Source organism: Caenorhabditis elegans, chromosome V (assembly GCF_000002985.6).
Source record: "Caenorhabditis elegans chromosome V".
In the NCBI taxonomy this organism is placed as follows: Eukaryota; Metazoa; Nematoda; class Chromadorea; order Rhabditida; family Rhabditidae; genus Caenorhabditis; species Caenorhabditis elegans.
In genome coordinates, this window is record NC_003283.11 from 4,526,249 (window position 1) to 4,547,386 (window position 21,138).

The 21,138-nt window shown below is 34.6% G+C and overlaps 1 protein-coding gene across 2 annotated transcripts in view; it reads right to left on the bottom strand.

Annotated features, from left to right (window-relative positions):
* Positions 1–21,138, bottom strand: part of sos-1 (Son of sevenless homolog) — a gene marked incomplete at its 5' end in the record, with an annotated part of 32,348 nt that overhangs the window by 9,305 nt on the left and 1,905 nt on the right. For both annotated transcript variants that reach the window (NM_071834.5, NM_001373020.3), the window contains 9 exons: positions 9,944–10,078; positions 10,914–11,333; positions 12,910–13,038; positions 13,087–13,167; positions 14,418–15,471; positions 16,174–16,252; positions 16,307–16,556; positions 17,280–17,678; positions 19,617–19,868. In NM_071834.5, coding sequence (NP_504235.2) covers positions 9,944–10,078; positions 10,914–11,333; positions 12,910–13,038; positions 13,087–13,167; positions 14,418–15,471; positions 16,174–16,252; positions 16,307–16,556; positions 17,280–17,678; positions 19,617–19,868 — 2,799 coding nt within the window. The remainder of the gene's footprint in view (positions 1–9,943; positions 10,079–10,913; positions 11,334–12,909; positions 13,039–13,086; positions 13,168–14,417; positions 15,472–16,173; positions 16,253–16,306; positions 16,557–17,279; positions 17,679–19,616; positions 19,869–21,138) is intronic.

Consider the following 21,138-nt stretch of genomic DNA (forward strand, 5'->3'; position numbering starts at 1 on the left):
TTTTGTTCCTTAGAAATGCCGCCAAAAGTACACAAAAATGGGAATAGTTGGAAGTTGGAAAGGTATTAAGTATTAAGACACACTGTCTATGTACCAAGTATGGTAGGTAATGATGTATGAAGGAGTGGGTGCAAACGGGGTAGGTTACCTTATTAATGTGCACAGGACAGCACGTTGACACCTATTTAAGAGGGTCCGACTCCGCCTTCTAGGAAGACGGGGGGACGACTACCACACCATCTGGTATTTTGTTTACAGCCTAGTAGCAAGGCAGTGGAATGATAGGAAGCTACAGAATGCCAAGTTCATACCTGTGAAATGCGCCTGACACTTCTTTGAAGACACGTTACAGGACGTCGTATTGTTTTTGAAAGGGATTTCATTCTTTTTGGTAGAGGTTTCATCTTTGTCGGTAGAGGTACAGTACTAGGAATGATAGAAGTAGATTCTACGATTGCACATGAAAACCGTCTCGGCTCTAACATGATCAGAACATCCTTCGTCGTCGGCTGCCAGGACATTGTTTGCTGATTCGGTTGATTGAAATAAAAAGACTTGTAGATCGGCTCTTCTGGCGGATCAGTCAAGTAGGGTGGGAATGGTGGAGGTTCCATGGGGCTGCTGCTGCTGCTCCAGTGTGTGTGTGTGTTCTTCTTCAAAATCACAAATGACTCATTTCGTGTCTCCCCGGGCCTCATTCATCCTCCCTCCCTCGTCCCGCAAAGAATGGTAGGCGGGGTTTCCGAGAGAGAGGAGAAGATTCGGTGGCGCGAGGAGGGAGACGAGAGTCTCGGTTCTTGTTGCAGCTAACATGCTCATACTCTGCGCTCCGTGTCGCGATGTCAGCCTCAATTAAAACCTTGAAGCTCGTCGACCGTAGTAATTCCAAATATCTACGCGCCCTTTCGGTTCAGATATGGATGGATGTGTGGGTCAGTGCCTGGCGGAGTTATCACTTGTCGTCGCGGCTCACTGAGCAAGAGGCGCAGGCATGTTGAGATTTGTCATGTGAGTCACGGAGAGAGAGAGAGTTTCAACGTGTTGTTGTGTGTGTCCTTTTCGAGCAAGAATCCAATGAGAAGAAGCAAAAGCAAGATTAAATATAGCCGGCTGTGTCGTGAAAACACGCTTTCGTGCACACACACACGCTAGACAAAGTGCATCTGATATTGCAACTGATGACTGGTTAAAGAAGCCTAAGGGTTCAATACACAAGCTTCAAGGCGAAACCTCGAATCCAAGGAATACTCCGTGAAATTCTAAAGTTCCTGTTCAAGATCGGAAGGACGATTCATTCAGAGAAGTTTTGAATCGCGGAAAATCATGGATCTACATTGCTCTACATCAATCGAACATCGCAAATCTCAGGAATGTGGCGAATATTTGAGCTCATTTCCCCGAACGTATCGGATAGCAAACCGGCGGCCTCCTTCACTCTTTTTTTTTATCCATTCATAATCCGATATGTACTTTGTGACACTTTGTGCTAGATGCTCTCACCATGTGCTCCATTCATCTAGGAACAGAGCAGAAGACTCGCAAAAAATTGCTTCAGCTGTCTCTATGCTGCAGAGGGGGAGAAAGTGCAAAAGGGTCTAGAAATCACAAGGCACTCTGATTTACAAAAAAAAGTGAATATTACGGGAACACTAAATTCTGGGAATGCGTATTACTTGTGATAGCGATATTCGGTATTTCTTTGCTTTTCGTAATAAAATGGGGAAAACGAAGAAACGAACGAAAATGTAATATCGCTATCATAATTCGAAAAGAAATCATTTCGAAAATCGAGCCCCGTAAATCGACACAAGCGTTACAGTAGTCATTCAAGTTTTCGCTACGAAATATTTTGCGCGTCAAATATGTTGCGTAATACGCATTCCCAGAATTTAGTGTTCATGTAATACATTTTGACTGTACGATGTTCCCAAATCCATCACTGGTACACTGGCTAAAAAGGAAATTCCCAACATCCATCAATCTCAGCTTGACTCCTAGTCCAACTACACGTGATGTCAGAGTGTCCCGTTTCGGTTTGATCTACGTTGATCTACAAAAATGCGGGAGAGTTCTCAACTGATTTCGCATGGTTAAGAACGTGCTGACGTCACATTTTTTGGGCAAAAAATTTCCCGCATTTTTTGCAGATCAAACCGTAATGGGACACCACGTGCAACTACTAGGGCATAGAGGGCAATGGTCATTTTAGATATTCAGATATTCAACAGAAATGATATCATTCACCGGAAGGAAACCAAGTTGCTCTCACTTATCACCGTTTCTCCTAATAGCGGTTTAATATGTATGCATCATATATATATATATATATATATTTCTAGCTATTAGTTAACGCCTCAAAAAGCATTCAGTAATTCCTTATCCTTCGAAAAGCCGAAAATGGAAGAAGTAATCGACCAGACGTCACAACTTTTCGATTTATGAGTCACATGGAGATCAAAGTTTATGTTTCTAGAATTTGATTTCACAAAATACTTAATTTTAGCTAAAATCTTCAATTTTGGCCACTTTTTTGGGGTACCATCCTTTATTGCACATTTTGAAAGTAAATTTAAAGCCATTTTTTTGGTGGCCAATTTTTGACATTTTTAATCACCGAATGGCTTTAAATATACCTTAACGAAAACCACTGCGAAACGGAAAAGCGGCCAAAATTTGAGGTTTTAGCTGAAATTTGGCCATTTTTGTCGAAACTTTTTTGAGAAGTTCTTCAAATGAATTTCCATACCAAAATCTTCATCCTCGCCAATATCCTATTGACACTGACTGTTGTCCTAGTGCTACGTGGCACCAGCCGTCTTTTCACACATTTCGCCTTTTTTGGAGCACAAGTGGGTGGCGGAGGACACGGTGTCGAAGGTGGTGGTGCTTCGATGAGAGGCTGTCGATCGGAATCACGTCGTGAGAAACTGTAGACGTGGCGAGCACGTTGTAATCGCCGACGCACTCGTACCAGAAACATAACACTGAAAGTTGATGATATTCAATTCTGCGAGAGCACGAGAAAAAACAGCGGGAACAAAACGGAAGAGGTACAGGGAAAAAGTGCAATGAGTCGTTGTTGTTGTTGTTATTACAGTGGATGTTTAATCTGGCAAAAGTCCAAAAAGTTACAGGGTCATTGATCTAGTCATCTCTGAGCTCCATGAGCAATCATGATGTTTGTAAACAACGATGTGATGTGATCTATGTTAATCGCGGCTTTCTGTCAAATAGTAGATTACCAAGAGATTTTTGTTTGAAAACAAAACTCCTGGGGGGTAATGTAGAGAAAAAAGGAAATTGTTTGAGATTTACGATTTCTTAAAATGTAAAATTTCAACCATGTGGAGTCAGGTTGCCCCATTGCGGTTTGATCTAAAAAAAATGCGGGAATTTTCACACCAGGAAAATGTGACGTCAGCACGCTCTTAACCATGAGAAATCAGTTGAAAAGTCTGCGTCTCTTCTCCCGCATTTTTCGAAGATCAAACCAAAATGGGACACTTTGACACCACGTGAACAACATGGTGCAATAGATAATTTTGTAGAACCGTCTGAATTGAAAAAAATCTCTGTGTATTCAATGAATAAATCTTCATCAAAAATCGTGGTGGGACCCAGCACGTGCGGTGGTGGTGGTGGTGGTCAGGGGCCTTCACTCCATCAAAAAGTTATTAGGGAGCATAGAGACAATCGAAAATTGAGAGAACCCAGACAAATGGACCACTAGAAAAATCAAATCACTCACTATAAATCAATCATAAATCGAGGTGCCCAGTAGTAATGGATTCGATATACTGCTCTAGATGAAAAATAAGGAAAAAAATTCCATTATTAGATTTTTCAGGCGTTCTTGGAAAAACGCAGAAAATGGGGTGAAAAAAAATAGAAAATAAGAGGTAAAAAACAGAGAAACGATTAGATTTTATGATGGCGAAAAAAAAACTTTATGAATAGGCTAGTAGATTGTGTTTTTCAAAATAAAAAAACGTAGAAACAAGAAGAAACTTAAAATCCGGTCGATGATTAGAAAATCAAAATTTATTCAGAAATTCTGCAAACTAGTGCTTCTCCCGCAGAGATTAGAGTGATTAGTATATGTTCGGCAATTCCTAAAAATGGTCTGATGCACCATGTTGTTATAACATTTTTCACTAAAATTAGTGTAAAACTATAGAAAATCACTTGTATTATCTGAAAATAACATTAATTCAGCTCAAAATTTTGAGAAATTGCTCGAAATTGCCCTGAAGTTGTCAATCTCAGATTATCGAAATATAAATTTTCAGGCCATTTTTGAGCATTTTATCAAATGTTTCAGCATAAATTAATGTTATTTTCAGTTAAATCAAGTGATTTTCTATAGATTGACACTAATTTTCAGTTAATAATGTTAGAGCAACATGGTGCAATATGACATTTTGTAAAATTGTAAGTGCTAATTTTTTAAGTACAAATTTCAAGGAAACTATGTATATTTATAGCTAATTCGTTCAAAATCAAGCTATTTCTACAGGAAAAAAGACGCAATTCAGAGGAAGGCCGCAAACGATTTTTTCCGGCAAATCGGCAAATTGTAAAATTGCCGGAATTGAAATTTCCGGCAAATCGGCAAATTGCCGGAATTCAAAATTTCCGGCAAATTGAGGTCCTGCACAGTTTTTTTTTGGAAATTTCAGAATTTCCATCGGCAAAATTGTACGCATCCATCCTATGAATGTTCCTACATCTTTTTTTGAAAAGTAAGCAAATTCTATAAAAATATCTACGGAAAAAACGGGAAAAAAATGTCAAAGAAGGCAGTTTTAAATGTTCCCGTCTTATAAAAAATCCCTCAAAACATTTCCGGAAAATCTGATATCCGGCAAATGAGCAAATTGGCAATTTGCCTAAAATGAAAATTTCCGGCAAATCGGCAGATTATCAAATAGCCAAAAATGAAAATTTCCGGCAAATCAGCAAACCGACAATTTGCTAATTTGCCGAATTTGTGGAAAAAAAATTTGCCAATTATAATTTCACAAAATTATTATACTTTCTAAAAACCCTAGCCACACTGGATTTCGGAAAAAAAAGGTGTGAGATAATAAAACCAGCGATAAATACCTTTCGATGCCGGGGGTCCATCACCTCTGTGTGTCTCTACCGCCTACACCAACGAGACGCATAACATTATAACGGTGGGGGGACGCCTACGCGGATGAACCGAAACAATCTGGTTGCGACGAAATCCCCTCAATTTATAATAAGAGGAGGAAGAGGAGGAGGAATCAATGAAAAACGGTTTTTGTTTTTGTCACTCTGCTCCTTTGTGTTGCATGTTTGACACAATAGAATCTTAGGAAAAAGTTGAAAAAAAAAGAAAAAAAGTATGAAAACTATTACCCAGACGCAAGATATTGCAATCATTACGTCAAAGATACGGTATCTCGTCTCGACACGGCAGAATTTAGTTGAATGCAAAAAGGTGTGCGCCTTTAAATAGTACTGTATTTACAAACTTTCGTCGTTGCTGCGGAATTTCAATTAATTGATGTTTAATAGTTTCTCTATTAAAGGTTGAGTACCGAAATCTGCGGCTTTCTATTTTCAGACCTAAAATGAGCCAAAACTACCGAATTTCGTAACGAGACGTTTAGGAAATTTCTCAAAAAAAAAAAGTTATGGCGATTCAAAGTTCTGGAAAAAAGACTCAATTTTAGCTAAAATCGAAATTTTTGTTATCTTCTCGTTGTTGCAGCGTCTGGAACTCAATTTTTTATTTAATTATCACTTTTTAATAAGTATTGTGATAGGTTATTCGTTGATTTGAATGCATTTTCGGTCAGTGGACACAAATAAAAGTTGTAACTTTTTGACTGAAAATGTACTTGAATCAACGAAAAAAATATCACAATACTTATTAAAAAGTGATAATTAAATGAAAATTGAGTTCCAGATGTTGCGACACCGAGAAGATGCAAAAATTTCGATTTTAGCTGAAAATGAGTCTTTGTTTGCAGAACTTTGAATCGCCATAGCTTTTTTTGAGAAATTTTCAAAACGTCATGTCACAAAATTCGAAAGTTTTGGCTTATTTTAGGTCTAAAAATGGAAAGTCTCAGATTTCGGTACTCAACCTTTAATAGAGAAACTATTAAACATCAATTAATTGAAATTCCGCAGCAACAACGAAAGTTTGTAATTACAGTACTCTTCAAAGGAGCACACCGTTTTGCATAGAGCAAAGCGCAGGATCACAATATTTAACGTCTGGATAATAGCAAAATCAGAAAAAAAAAATCTAAAATCAGCCATATTTCATTTAGCCAAAAAAGAGGAAAACACTAAAATATACGACGAAAAAAAAAGAAACGAGACTTATTAGGTTACTCTAACCAAATCAATTTCAGATCTCACGACCGACGTCAATCGAAAATATTGTGGTGTCAGAGTTGAGTGACGCGGTGGGAAGGAAGGCGGTACGGAAATGAGCCAAAAAGGTTCCAAAAAAAAAAAACGGAAAATACACGCAATTATGCATATGTACAACAACAAACAAAGCAACATATTATTTCATGTTACCGCCTGAGCATAGTTGTCTCTTTGTTGTGTTGTAAGTGTTATTTTTCCGCAATTACGAGGAAAAAACGGTTACTCGCGGTCTCAGGCTCTCCCATCACGGTTTGACCTACAAAAAATGCGGGATTTTTTACTCAAAAAATGTGACGTCAGCACGTTTTCAGCCATGCGAAATCAGTTGAAAACTCTTCGTCTCTACTCCCGCATTTTTGTAGATCTAAGTAGATCAAACCGAAATAGGACAGCCTGACACCACGTGCAGTTAGCCAACTGTCACAAAAATGGTGGAAGGAGAGGTGGCAAGAGCATCGGAGAATGAGTTATGACCGAACAGACGGGGGGCTCCAAATGGGACGCAACATGGATCTGGCGGGCATGGGAATCTCGTTTAGATTTTTGAATGAAAATTATTTTATCAATCGCTAGTGGACTTTTGTGGAAAAAATGGAAAGATACATTCTTGAGGGAATCAGCTTTTTATGGTAAATGAATTAATTTCGCATTAATCCAAAAATTCAAACTTTCGAGAATATTTCGAACGAAAAATTTATCCGTGTCAAACGCAGAGAAACACGAGAACTTTTCTTTCTTTGTTAGGCTCCTCAAAACAGTGGCAAAAATATCCTTTTTCGGGTTATTGCCGGAAATTTTCAATTCCGGCAATTTACCGAATTGCCAATTTGCCGGAAATTTTCAATTCCGGCCATTTACCGATTTGCCAATTTGCCGGAAATTTTCAATTCCGGCAATTTACCGATTTGCCAATTTGCCGGAAATTCAAGATCCAAAACCACCAGTTGTTTTTTTTTTTGGGAAAATACCTAATTTCAGCTAAAATCTCAGCTTTTGACATTTTTTTATTTTGACATAATTTGAGATTCTAGCAAAAAGTGGGCCGTTTTTTCCAAAGCTTTGAGCAGTCATAGCTTTCTTTTAAGAAAATTTCAGCACGTTTCTTTTCGGAAATTTGGTAGTTTTGGGCCATTTTAGGTTCAAAAAAGCAAGGCCTCAAAGTTCAATAGAAAAAACTTAATGATACATTCTTGGAAGATGAATTGAGGTAGAATTAATAGAAATTTCGAATATTCGAGAGCATTCACGTGGTGTCAGATTGTCTCATTTTGGATTGATCTACGTAGATCTACAAAAAATGCGGGAGTTGAGACGCAGAGTTTTCAAGCGGTATTCGCATGGTTAAGAACGTGCTGACGTCACATTTTTTTCGGGCAAAACATTTTTTCGGGCAAAAAATTCCCGCATTTTTTGTAGATCAAACCGTAATGGGACAGCCTGACACCACGTGAGCATTTCGAATGAAAAATTCTCAAAAAAAGAAATCCATGTGTTTAAACATCCGTGTCTAATCCCGCGGGCCAAACACTAGAATTATGAGAATTAACAACCAATTATATTGTTGGGTTTCTCAAATCATTGGTCGACAAAAAAAAAACAAAAACGTCACAACGGTCAAAAATTAAACTCGACTAGTTGAATTCGAACCTATTAGAAAATCTCAAGAAAACTTGTTTCGAGTTTCGAGGTCAGAAAACGTGTGTACGGTAGCTCCCAGGAGTATGACACACTTTTCAACACTTGTCCAGTAAAAAAAAAGTCGACGAGTGGTGGTGGTGGTAGTTTTGAAAACAAAAACGTCTCCGAGAGACGAAGTGGTCAGTTGGGAGTTCAATTGGTGTCTCAGGGTGAGGCAGGACACGGAAGGAGATTACTTCCGAGCAGCTTGAAATACGTATTGCAACTTGAATCTTTAGAGGAGCTCGGTATTTATAGAGCATTCCAAAGTAAGTATTTAAACTTTTTCGCAGACTTAAAACATTCCGGAGGAAACCTATGCCATTTGAATGATGACGTTTAAACTAGGTCACTCCAAAAAAATTAGCGATAGAGGGGTACTTTAAAGATGGTGTAGTCGAATTTTTAATTGTTTTATTAGACTCAACATTGTCTGAAAACACCGAATTTCATAATGAAACTTCTTGAAAACTTCTCAAAAAAAAAGTTATGGCGGCTCAAAAAATGGCCTAAACTTAGTTAAAATTTGAAATTTGACTTGTCAGCGGCTGGAAACTAACTTTTTTTGAAATCACCCTCAAATTTTGAGTATACAATGTAATTATCCTGCGAATTTTTAATTTGTATAAAATCTCTACGTCTCGTTTTTTTTGCAAACAAATCGGAAAACAATAGTCTAGATTAAACCAAGTATCCTGCAAAAACCAGCACAATAACGAAATATGTGGTGGCTAGTATTCTGGAAAAAACACGTTCCGCATGAGTCACGAAGCAAAAAAAAAACTGGAAGAAAATAAACAACTAGGCCGGAAGTCGGAGAATAACGTGCAGGTAGATCAGAAAAAAAACGATACTCAAACATTACAGGGAACACTAAAATATTACGAAAAAACGAATGAAAATGGAAAATCGAGGAAAGGCGCTACAGTAGTCATTTGAGGAATTACTGTAGTTTTCGCTACGAGATATCTGATCGTGGTGTCAGAGTATCCACACGTCGGTTTGATCTACGTTGATCTACGATAATCGCAGGAATTAGAGACTCAGAGTTCTCAAGTAATTTCGCATGGCTAAGAACGTGCTGACGTCAAATTTTCAGGACGAAAAATTCCCGCACTGTAGTACTACTGTGGGGTACTGTTGTAGTACTGTGGGGTACTGTACCTAGTGATTTTGCGCGTCAAATATGTTGCGCAGTACGCATTCTCCGAATTTCGTGTTCCAGTAATAGAGTATCAGTGAGAAAAGAAACGTCCACCTAATTTCTCCTCACAATGAATATTCGAGATCAATGGCACAATTGAGGGTGGTGTTAGAAATGGCACCGGAAACTGGGGAGGGCGGCAAGATTGCAAGACCGCCCATCACGAACAAAGTATCATTAAAATTGGCGGGTGGCTGGCTGCGCGCAATGGGAAAGTGGAGGAAGGGTTGTTTCACAAGCAATATTCTTCTTCTTTCTGTGAAATTCCGGGTGACAAGTGACAAGAGAATCCAGGGAGGGGGTGAAGAGCGAGAAATGAGCCAGAAATGCAAAAGATTAAGCGTCAAATTTCCGAAATTGAAAAAATTAATTTTCTGGAATTTGTACTGAAAGGCGTACAGAATTAGTCAAATGCCTATTTGTCTTCATTTTTAAAATTGAAAGCAGCTATATTCGTTTTTATCGAGAAAAAAAACTCGTGGATCCCTTTACCGCAAATTCCCTTTCTATGGGGCCTCGAAAAAGCTATAGCACATGTCTTTCTCGTGGCGAGACCCATACGAATAAGTCAGTGATAATCTTGCAAATTTCTAGAGATTTTCCAAATAGTTAATCCCTTTTTTCCAAAAATCTGTAATTTCAACTAACTCGAATCGTCGGCTCCAACGTCAGCGAGTACCGTTGATCCTGGAAGATCTGGATCTCACGGATCACATTCGAAATTTTCCGCAACTTCAGAAATGATACCAGTTGCTTGAATTGCTTGTTTGAATTCTCGGGATCCTGTGCAGAAAAAGGATTTTACTTAGATTTATTAAATTTTTCCAAAAATTAAAATATTTATAAAAATATTATATTGGAGTTCTAAATTAAATTTATGTGAATCTATGTCAACATTATACCTTTTTTTTGTTTGTTTTTCTTTAATATTTCAATTGAAAGTTTTCAAAATCAGATTTTTTATTTAAAAAAAAGTTTAATTGAAAAAATTCAAACTTGAGATTTTAAAAATGTTTCAATTGAAAATTTTGATTGAAATTTTAGAAAAATGAGATTAAAGATTTTTGAAAATTTTTCTTTTTTTTTTTTAATTTTTGACTAGCAATTTAAAAAAAAATTGTGGTATTTGTGAACAAAAACAATTTGATTGAAAAATATTTTTAAAAATTTTTGAAAATTTTTTTTTGAAAAATATCTTTAATTGATTTTTTAAAAATAATTTTAGATTTTTTCAGCAAAAAAAAATTTGATTGGAAACTTTTAAATTTCAGATTTTTTCGCGAAAAAAAATTGTTGAAAAAATGAAAACACTGTCAAAATGAAAATTTTTACAAATATCATATTTTTTCGAAAAAAAAAGTGTTGATTGTAATTTTTTTCTGGTTCCAATTTTTGCGAAAAAAATTTTCTGCTTGACAATTTTAAAGAAATTTCAGATTTTTTTTTGAGAAAAACGTTTTTGACTGAATTCAGATTTTTTTGAATTTTTTTAAACCTCCCGGAATTATTCTTATGATCTCAAATTGTTAATGAGCAGATGTTTTTTCTGTTGTTTTTCCTTCATTTTCTGGTCCGGAAACTCAAAAAGAGGCACACCTGCCTTCTCCTCTCCACTTACCGATGCCTTCAAATCGTCCTTCTGCTGTTTTTGTGCACCGGCAGCACCATGTGGTGGTGACTTGTTGACAAATGTGCTGTTACCTTGCTCCAAAAAATAAATATTGGAAAGATAATGACCGAAGAACGGAATACACGGGGGATTAATCGAACTGAGACGTTTCTGCATTTCTTGCCAACGCCGTTCACAAAGTGTATTGAATCGATCGAAACACTTCTTCTTCTCGTTATCCAACCCATCCCAACACCATTTTAATCGGAAAATACACGAAGAATTGAGTGCAGAGTAGAAGGCGACTAGACCCGTGAAATTATGAAGTTCTTCGAATACTGACATCACTTCAAGTACTCTGTTGAACATTGCCATACGTTCTTCGAGGGATTCCGTTTCCACTATTGATCGGGATACCCAGTAGGTTAACTGAAATAATCGAGTTTTTAGAACAATTATTGCTGGGTTGTCGTTTTTTTTTTTTTTTGGTTTTTGTTGGCGAAATGGTTTTTATTATTTTTTTGGACACATTTCGGACCGGTCTCGGTGTTTTCAGGGATAGTCAAAAAAATTGCTAAAAAAGGAAAAAAAAACTGACTGAAATTTCAAGCCATTTCTTGGAAAATCTAAAAATCTAAAATTAAAAAACGAAAATCGTTTTTAAAAAAATTTCGCTTTTATATAACTTTGGTTTTTTCTGTGTTTTTTGAGACCAAAATACAAAAAAAAATTTCCCGAAGTTTTGATTCTTTTCAAAATCGAAAAGAGAACAATTTTCGTTCGTTCGATTTTCTGGAAAATCAAAAAAAATCGATTTTTCAAAAATTAGCTCAATATTTTGGCCATTATTTTTCTTTTTAGAAGAAATTGTTTTTTCTTATCAATATAAACAAAATTAGATTTAAAAAAAATCATATTTTATGGTTAATTTTCTGAACATTTTTTATTCGATTTTTCGATTTTTCGATTTTCCAGAGAATCGAAAAATCGAAAAATGACACTCTTGTTTGTAATTATTGGTTTTTTTGTGTCCAAAATCAAAACAAAAATTATTGTTTTTTGATATTTAGTCTATGTCGATTTTTCGATGTTTTTCAGGGAAATCGAAAAACGACAATTTTCGTTAAAAAACTTCAGAAAATCGGCAATAAAATTCACTTTTTACCAAATTTCGTTAGATATGCTCTTGACACTATCCCCTCACCAACTCCCAGCTCAATACCTCGTCAAAAGCTGAAAATTCAAATTTTTCCAAACTACAGTAACCCTACCGTAAACCTGTAGTACTCCTACAGTACCACTACAGTACCTTTTCAAAACAAATGCGTGCAAATTTTTTTTTGGTTTATGTTGCCAAAATTGGTTTTTTTTTTGTTTTTTCGGACTAAAAAAAAACAAAAAATTGATTTTGTAGAAATCAATTTTTTTTTGGTTTATGTTGCCAAAATTGGTTTTTTTTTGTTTTTTCGGACTAAAAAATACAAAAAATTGATTTTTTTTTAAGTGGGTCTTGTGAAGTTTCATAAAATACTGCATTTTTTTGTCATTTTCTAAAATTATTTTATCGATTTTTTGATTTTCACCGAAAAATCGAAAACTTGGTTCACCAATTTTTTGAAAAAAATTTTTTTTTGTAAAAAACAATTTTTTTTTTGAATTTTCTATATTCCAGAAAAATTGATTTATTGCTGTTTTTTTTTCCAAATATTTTATAAAATTTTTCGATTTTTTAAAAATAGCTTAAAATTTTGTTCATTTTTTTAACAGAAAATTTCCCCATCAGTTTGAACAAAACGTTATAAAATATTACAATTTTCTGTTAATTTTCTAGAAATTTTTTTCCGTTTTTTTTTTTGATTTTTAGGAAAATCGAAAATTTCCATTTTCCGATTTTTCAATTTTTTTCGAAAAACACCAAAAAATTCGATGACAATTTTTTTTTCGGTCGTCTAAAAAGTCAAGCATATTTTGTGGGAAAATTGAATTTTTTCAGAAAAAAAATTACCAGTGTAGAATGATCGGTTAATCTCAACAACTGCGGACTTTTCCTCCATTTCTCAGCTTTCGTCCACGCGGCTTCGACGAGCTCAATCGGCTGAATAGCTCGGTACAAGTCGGAGTGAAGCAGAGTTAACTGGAATTTTTTTGGAAATATATCAAAGTTATAGCCTTCTAGGAGTACCTGTCTTCCAATTTCGATTGGATGCAGTGTGAGCAGATCGTAATGATCGACGTCTCCTTTTTGAGCAGTGTGCCAGAGAACCTGAAATTTTTGATTTTTTTTTTCAAAAACAATCACATAAAAAGGTAGGAACTTTTTCGGTTTTAGTAGTTGAAAAATACAAATTTTGCAAATTTTTAAAAATAAACTTGTTTTTCGGTTTTTCGAAATAAATGCATTTTTTCAATAATTTCCGGTTATTCTTCTATTTTTTTAAAATAAACTACTTCTTTTTGAAAACAAAAAATTAACCCATTTTTGATAATCTATCTATGAAATCCTCTTTTTTTCCCGTACATTTTTCTACTTTTCGGTTTTTTTACAAAAAAAATCCCGGGAGATGTCGGGTCATACCGAAAAGTTAGTGGAAAATATTGTTTTTTTTTAACAACAAAATAATTTTTCTCACTTTTTTCGGCTGAAAAATTAGTGGTAAACTTTAAATATAGCCAAATGTAATATACGAAATTTTCGTTTTTGAATACAATTATTTTCTTAAAAATTACAAATTTTTAAGGCTACTTCAAAAAAATTTGCCAAATTCTTTTTAAAAAACCACAAAAGACAAAAGAAAAATTCAATTTTTAAAAATGTTATTTTTCAATTTCGGCTAAATTCTCTCCAAAATGAGAATTCTCCCACCAATCAGCATCTTCGAACTCCGCCCACTCCATCTGATTGGTTCAAAAGTGGGCGGAGCAAATCGCTGATTGGTTGCAGTCAGGGAAGTCGTTTTTTTTTTGGCAAAAATGGATTTTTTTTTGGTTTTTTCGAACAAAAAAATGTTTTTTAATGTTTTGTAAAAAGCTGAAAAAAATCAAAAAATTTTCGTTCTTGTGGTTTTTTGGAGAAATTATTTTTTTTTTGGTAAAAAAAATTTTTTTGGCAACAGCCCTGGCTGCAGTTCTCCTTTTAATGGGAATTTAGCCAAAAAAATTATTTAAAAAAACATTTTTCGCGATTTGAAAAGTTGTGTCTCATCATGATGTCTCGGTATTTTTTTGTGTGGGTTTTCTGAATAATTTTAATTTTTATAGCACCTTTTTTAAAATTTCAGGTGAATTTTTTTCCAACATTAATAATAATTATTATCGAATAAATACGATCGCACAAATTTCTCATAATTTCATTTTGATCTACCTGTTGAACTTGACTCCGCCCACAATCTTGTTGCCGTAGTTATTTTGTTGTGGCTGTCTTGTCGAAGGAAGGGGAGGAGCCTAGTCAACAAGGTAGATCAACAATAAATTATGAGAAAATTGTGCGATCGTATTTTTTCGATAATGATAAACCTGATTGGTCTCCTTGGGACTCTCATTAGTATACACTTGATGTTGTGGCGGATGTTGTTGATCATCACCAAACACAAATGCACTATTAACATGACCCTCATCAGCGGCTCCCTTATCCCCATTCTCATTCGGCTGTTGCATGATTCCCGGCGGATTCTTGACTCGTTTCTCAATCAACGCCAATATCGTCTTGCAAAACTTCTTATGCTGTTTACTGAGCCCTTCCCTCGGATCACAACATCTATTCAGAAATAGTTCAAGAGCATCTAGAAGTACAGGATCACACTGGAAATCGTACCAATGAAGTTTGACCCATTGATTGATGACACTCAAAACTCGGAGCTGAATCGGTTGTTGGAACTCTTTTCGGAATTTCTGCTCGCAGAGTGGATTGATACATGATGAACTAGAAATTGCGGATAGTCCATGAGATTGGACAGTATCATAACGACCAGCTAGTGGACCGCCACCTTGTTTCGGTTGTTGAAGCTTCTTAGGAGTTGGAATATTAAATCGTTCGAGAAGAAGACTAAACAAATCATTCGGAGTACAAAATGACCGATATGAGATGAGAAATGTCAGAATATACTTGCTATCCGTATAAGAATGATATGTCAGTCGTTCAATCAGCTTCAGAACAGTTCCACACTTTATCACAGGGATACCACTGCTCGACGTGTAATCCTCGAAAGAAATGTTATCCTCTGTATCTGGCTCTGAAAATCGATACTGATCGGGTCCTGGCACGACAAGTGGGATCCTCTTTGCCTCTTCCTTTTCGTGATTGTCTAGAATTCTGTCGAGCACGCTTTTCGTCGTCACTTTCACCAGAACAGCCATCCATTGGCGTTTTTCTTCGGGATTTTTACACACAAAATGATAGATTTTGGGGAGGCTTGATTTGTCGTGTGATTCGATTTTAAAGCAATTTGTGACTTCGGAATCTGGAATATCAAAGACGTCGATCGAATGAACGGCTAGGCGATCTTTGAATTTTAGTGTATTCCGGTGTCGTTTGCAGAGCACTATCATTTGGTCGAAGATGTAGACGAATCTGGAAAATGGTGTAATTTTTTTTTCAATTTTTGGGTTTTTTTTTAATAGATTTTTTTTGGAATTTTGACAACAAAAGTGATTTTTTTTGGTGTTTTTTCGGTATTTTATCAAAAAATATATTTTGGCACTTTTGGTAAAAAACTGATTTCTGTATCTTGTAAAAATCGGATTTTTTGGTGTTAAAAACTTTTGTAAAATAATTGATTTTTTTTGGTATTTTGCCAAAAACATTCATTTTTTTGAGTTTTTTGTTGGTATTTTGACAAAGAAAAATTTTTTTTTTGGTATTAAAAAAATATATTTTGGCTTTTTTTTCTGTATTTTGGTAAAAAAAATTGATGTTTTTTTTGTTTTTCGTTAAAAATAGGATTTTTTTTTTGGGTTTTTTTTTTTGGCCTTCTGGCTTTTCCCAGAAAAATTGATATTTGAAGGTTTTTTTTTGGTATTTTGACAAAAAAATTGTAAAATTTTAGGAATTTTTCGTTTTTCCGATATTTAGAAAAAAAACTGTATTTTTTCGAAATTTTTCCGGAAAAGAAAACGGTAACATTTTTATTTCAAACATGCGAGAAAACGGTTTTTTTTAATGTTGAGAAAAATTCGAAAATTCTCAATTTTTCTGTAAAATCTTTTTTTAATCGAAAATTAGAAATATTGTAAATTTCGGACATTTCCCAATATTTCATATTTATAAACCAACCTTTCCGTTTTCCACTTTTTATTCTTCGTAATTTCACTTGAAAATTGAAGAGATGGCCGAATCATTCCCAGATCACCGTCTAAATTACTATTATTTAGTTATCATCTCGAAAATAAATTGAAATAATTTAAACCTTTTTCCAATTCATTGCACGTTTTTCCAATCGGACTACCGGTAAATCCATCAATTGACGATTGAATTTCATTCAGTCTTTTCACATTATAAATCTTTTCACTTTTTGCCTGCTGATCCAGAAATTGTGTGATTTTAGTTTTCAATTCAGGAGACATATCGGATACACATCCAACGACACGTTCGAATGCTGAACGACAATCATTCAGATCACGACGATCTTCTTCACTGGAACTGAGTTGGTGGAGGCGCTGGAAATTAATAAGCAATTTATTTAGTGCGGAAAATTGCCGGTTTGCCAATTTGCCGGAACTTTTTTATTCCGGCAAATGGGCAAGTTGCCGACTTGCCGGAAATTTTTGATTTCGAAATTTGCCGATTTGCCGGAAATTTTCAATTCCGGCAATTTGCCAGTTTATCGTTTTATCGGAAATTTTTTATTTCGCCAATATGCCGATTTGCCGGAAATTTTCAAATTCGGCAAATTGGTGATTTGCCGGTTTGCCGGAAATTTTTTATTCCAAAACGGAAACACTTAAAACTGTGCCTTTTTGAAATTTTTTCCTCGTTTTCTTCAGATATTTTCATAGAATTTGCTTACTTTTCAAAATAGATGTAGGAACATTTAAAGGATGCGTACAATTTTTTCTCGATTAAAATTGAAATTCTAAAATTTCCAAAAAAAATGTGCAAAACCACAATTTGCCGAAAATTTTCGGCAAATTCCCGGTAACGGTAACGGAATTTCGTGTCTGGGCGAAAATTATTCAATAAAAATAGATTTTCGGCAATGGTTTTCTGTTCATGTAATTTTGAGAATTAACAATTTTTTTGCGGAAACTGGGAATTTTCAAAATTTTTGTGCTTTTGAAGAAGTTAATTTTTTGTCAAAATTTTTATGAAATATACAATTGTTGAATATATTTTCATGTAATTTTCAAGATGTTTCAGCTCTAAAAACCTGAAAAACTTACAGTAATATACTCATGATACTGATAAATATGAAAAATGGGAATATGCAACAACTGAGGCAACACATATTGTACAGCTAATCGAAAACTTTGTCCATCCAACGAGCTTCCCAAATAATGTTCTCCCGATTGGAATAACGAGGCGAATCGTTCACTTTCCAGCAATGCTTTAATATTATCATTAATCACATATGTCGCGTGTCGTGTCTCATTCATTTCTCCACCATCTCTTCTTATATAGAATGTATAGGTATCGAATTCATAAGCTTCTCCGTGCTCCCAAATTCCCATTCCAATACATTGAGTATCGCTGAGCTCGATGGCATCTTCGAGGGTTCGTTCGATTTTCAGAGCAAGATCGTGGATCTCAGTGAGATTTCCGAACAGGTTGCACACGATTTGCTGGAAAAAGTTTAGGTTTTTTGGAGAAAATCGGAAATTTTCAGGATTTTATCAAATTTTTTTCATACTCACTGCAACTTTTTTCGAACAAGGGCCGAGAAAAAATGCGAAAAATCGGTGTTTGCACACAATACACCGCATTTAACGACATTTTCTACTTGCTCTGTTTGCTTGTGTTTTTCACCGATTTTTCCCGTGTTTTCTTAATAAAACTGATAAATAAATATTTTTTGCTAATGCTAAAATAATTTCCAGATGAAAAAATTGTGAATTCAGCCGGCAAGTAGCGGTGAAAGTGGTTTATGTTATATGATGGATTACGGGAATACCAAAACTAAACTTTTTCTGAAACATGGTATATATGCTTAAAAATGCTGAAACTACCTGATTTTCATAACGAGACCGCTGAAAAAGTTTTGAGATTTTCAAAATTCAACTTTTTTGGTGAAAAAGTCGAGATTTTGGCACAAAATGTTGAATTTTGAAAATCTCAAAACTTTTTCAGCGGTCTCGTTATGAAAATCAGGTAGTCTCAGCATTTAAGCAGCATATGTATCATGTTTCAGAAAAAGTTTAGGTTTTGTATTCCCGTAATCCATCATATTGCATTGCCCACTTTCACCGCTGCTTGCCCACTGAATACATGATTTTTTTACTTGGAAATTGTTTTAGCATCTGCAAAAAATATTTATTTATTAGTTTTATTAAGAAAAAACGGGAAAAAGCTGTGAAAAACGAAAGAAAACAGGCGGAAAACAAAGCAAGATAAATGGCCGCTGAAACTTGTCGGCCCCTCGGCCATGGCCTAGAAACCACTTTTCCTCGTCCCTCGTGAGGAAAAAGTTGCAGTGATACTTCGGAAACACAAAATTCTGAGAATGCGTCTTGCACAACATATTTGACGCGCAAAATATCTCGTAGCGAAAAAGAAAACTACAGTAATCCTTTGAATGACTACTGTAGCTCTTGTGTCGATTTATGGAGCTCGATTTTTTAAAATTCATTTATTTTCGGATAGGGGGTTTTTAAAAATATTATATTTTAATTAATTTCAAAAATGGAGCCCTTAAATCGACACAAGAGCTACAGTAGTCATTTAGTCAGGATTACTGTAGTTTTCTTTTTCACTACGAGAAAATAAGAAAATATATAATTTTATTTGAAAAAAAAACGAAAAATAGCCGAAATTTTGAGCTATTTTTCAGAAAAAATCGAAAAACCAACATTTTTTGTGGGGATTATTTTTTTATGTAATGTTTTTCGGAAAATATATTTTTCGCTTGGAAACTGACTAAAAACTCGAATTTTGAAATTTTACACTTGTTTTCGAAAAAACTTTAAATATATACATTTTCGTGTTCAAAATATTTAAAATTCAAATTTACAAAAAAATGTTTCAATTTTTTTCGTTTTTCGCTTTTTTTGGCCTTTTGGCAAATTTTTTCCGTTTCCATTTTCGGAAAATGTTTTTTTTTAATTTTTTGCGATTTTTTTCAATTTCAGAAAAACGACCATATTATTTTTGAATTCCCGCGCAAATAAATTATCTTTTCAATACATTTTTGAATTTTCCAGCTATATTAACTGAAATTTTGTTAAATTCATCGACATATTTTTTTTAATTTTCAGAAAAAAAAATCAGCATTTTTTATTGCAAAATTGGAAAAATCACAAAATTTCGTGACTTTTTTTCCGTTTTTGGGAGAATTTTTCGTTTTTTTTTTAGTATTCGCTTTGTGATCAGCCATTTTTTTTCGCAAAATTGGAAGAAAAAATTTTTCAAGTTTTTTTCAAAATTTTGCCAAAGTTTTTAACTTTTCGCCATTTTTTTTGTTGCAAAAATAAAAAAAAAACATTTTTTAAAGCAATATTCGTTAAATTCAGGCTGATTTAAGACCAAAATTCGTTTTTTTTTGTTTTCGAAAAATCATTAAAAACCTTATCAACATCCGTCGCCGCAACCGATTCGATTCTCCGTCGAAATACATTAATCCTATTCAATTCACGAATAAATCGTCTCTCATCTCTCAAAAAATCAACAGCTACTGATTCATATGTCTGACTATTCGATAGGGTCTTTTCTTCAGTCTCTTCGGCAACAAATTCCTCAAATTCCGATAGAAAACCAAAACCGCCGGGAGATTCGGCTTCCTCCTCGTTTCGAAGTTTTGTTCGGAGCTCCATTAGGGCCTGAATTTTTTTTTTTAATTTTTTCAATAAATTTTTTGAGAGCTTTCTAATTTCCAGTTTGGCAAACATTGAATAACGGAAATTTTTCGGCAAAAGTTGAAATAAGTTGAAAAAAAAATTTCATATTTCACCGTAACATACACGTAGTCAAGTCAGGCTGTCCCATTACGGTTTGATCTACAAAAAATGCGGGAATTTTTTCCTCGGAATAATGTGACGTCCCGCCTTTTTCGGAGATCAAACCAAAATGGGACACTTTGAGACCACGTGCAGATACACGTGGAGTCAGGCTGTCCCATTACGGTTTGATCTACGAAAAATGCGGGAGAAGAGACGCAGAGTTCTCAACTGATTTCGCATGGTTAAGAGCGTGCTAACGTCACATTTTTTCTGGGAAAAAATTCCCGCATTTTTCGTAGATCAAACCGTAATGGGACAGCCTGGCACGAAGTGGACATATGCAATATAATTTTGAGATGAAATTTATGAAAAAAGAGAATTTGAAACAAATTTAGCCAAAATTGGCCAAAAACCGATAATTTAATCTTAAAATTATACCCTTTTTCCAGAAAAAAGTCTGAAAAAATAATATTTCCAATTATAAAACAGAAAAAAAACAAAGAAAACCCAATTAATATATCGTTTTTCGGCAATAATATTGCCGACGGCTATATTAATTAGATTTTCCTTTTTTTTTTCTTTGCAAACAAGTCTAATTATCGATTTTCAGGTCAATTTAGGTCAATTTCAGAAATTTCTGGGATTTTTTTTTTTTGAATTTTCGCTTCAAAATAACCAAAATAGTCTCAAATTCGGAAAAAAATACACAAGAAAATCGTGAAAATTTTGGCTAACTTTGAATTCCCACCGCAACGAAAACTGCACAACCAATCAGCGCCACCAAACTCCGCCCACTCCATCTGATTGGTTGAAGAATGGGCGGAGCGAATCGCTGATTGGTCGCAGCAGTCAGGGTTGTAGATTTTGCCGTGTTTTTGGCGAAAAATGTGTTTTTTTTTGTTGCTTTTTTTTCGAAAAAAAGATTGATAAAAAGCGGAAAATTCTGATAAATTGAAAAATATAGAAAAATATTAAATTTTACATAAATTCCAAAAAATCACACTCGAATTTTTTTTAATGCAATTTTGGTCAAAATAAGCAAGTTTTTTTTTAAAATAACGTTATAAACTGAAAAATGTTTATTCTTTTCGCTTTTTTGTGTTTTTTGGCGAAAAATTTATTATTTCTTCGTATTTTTCGGCGAAAAATG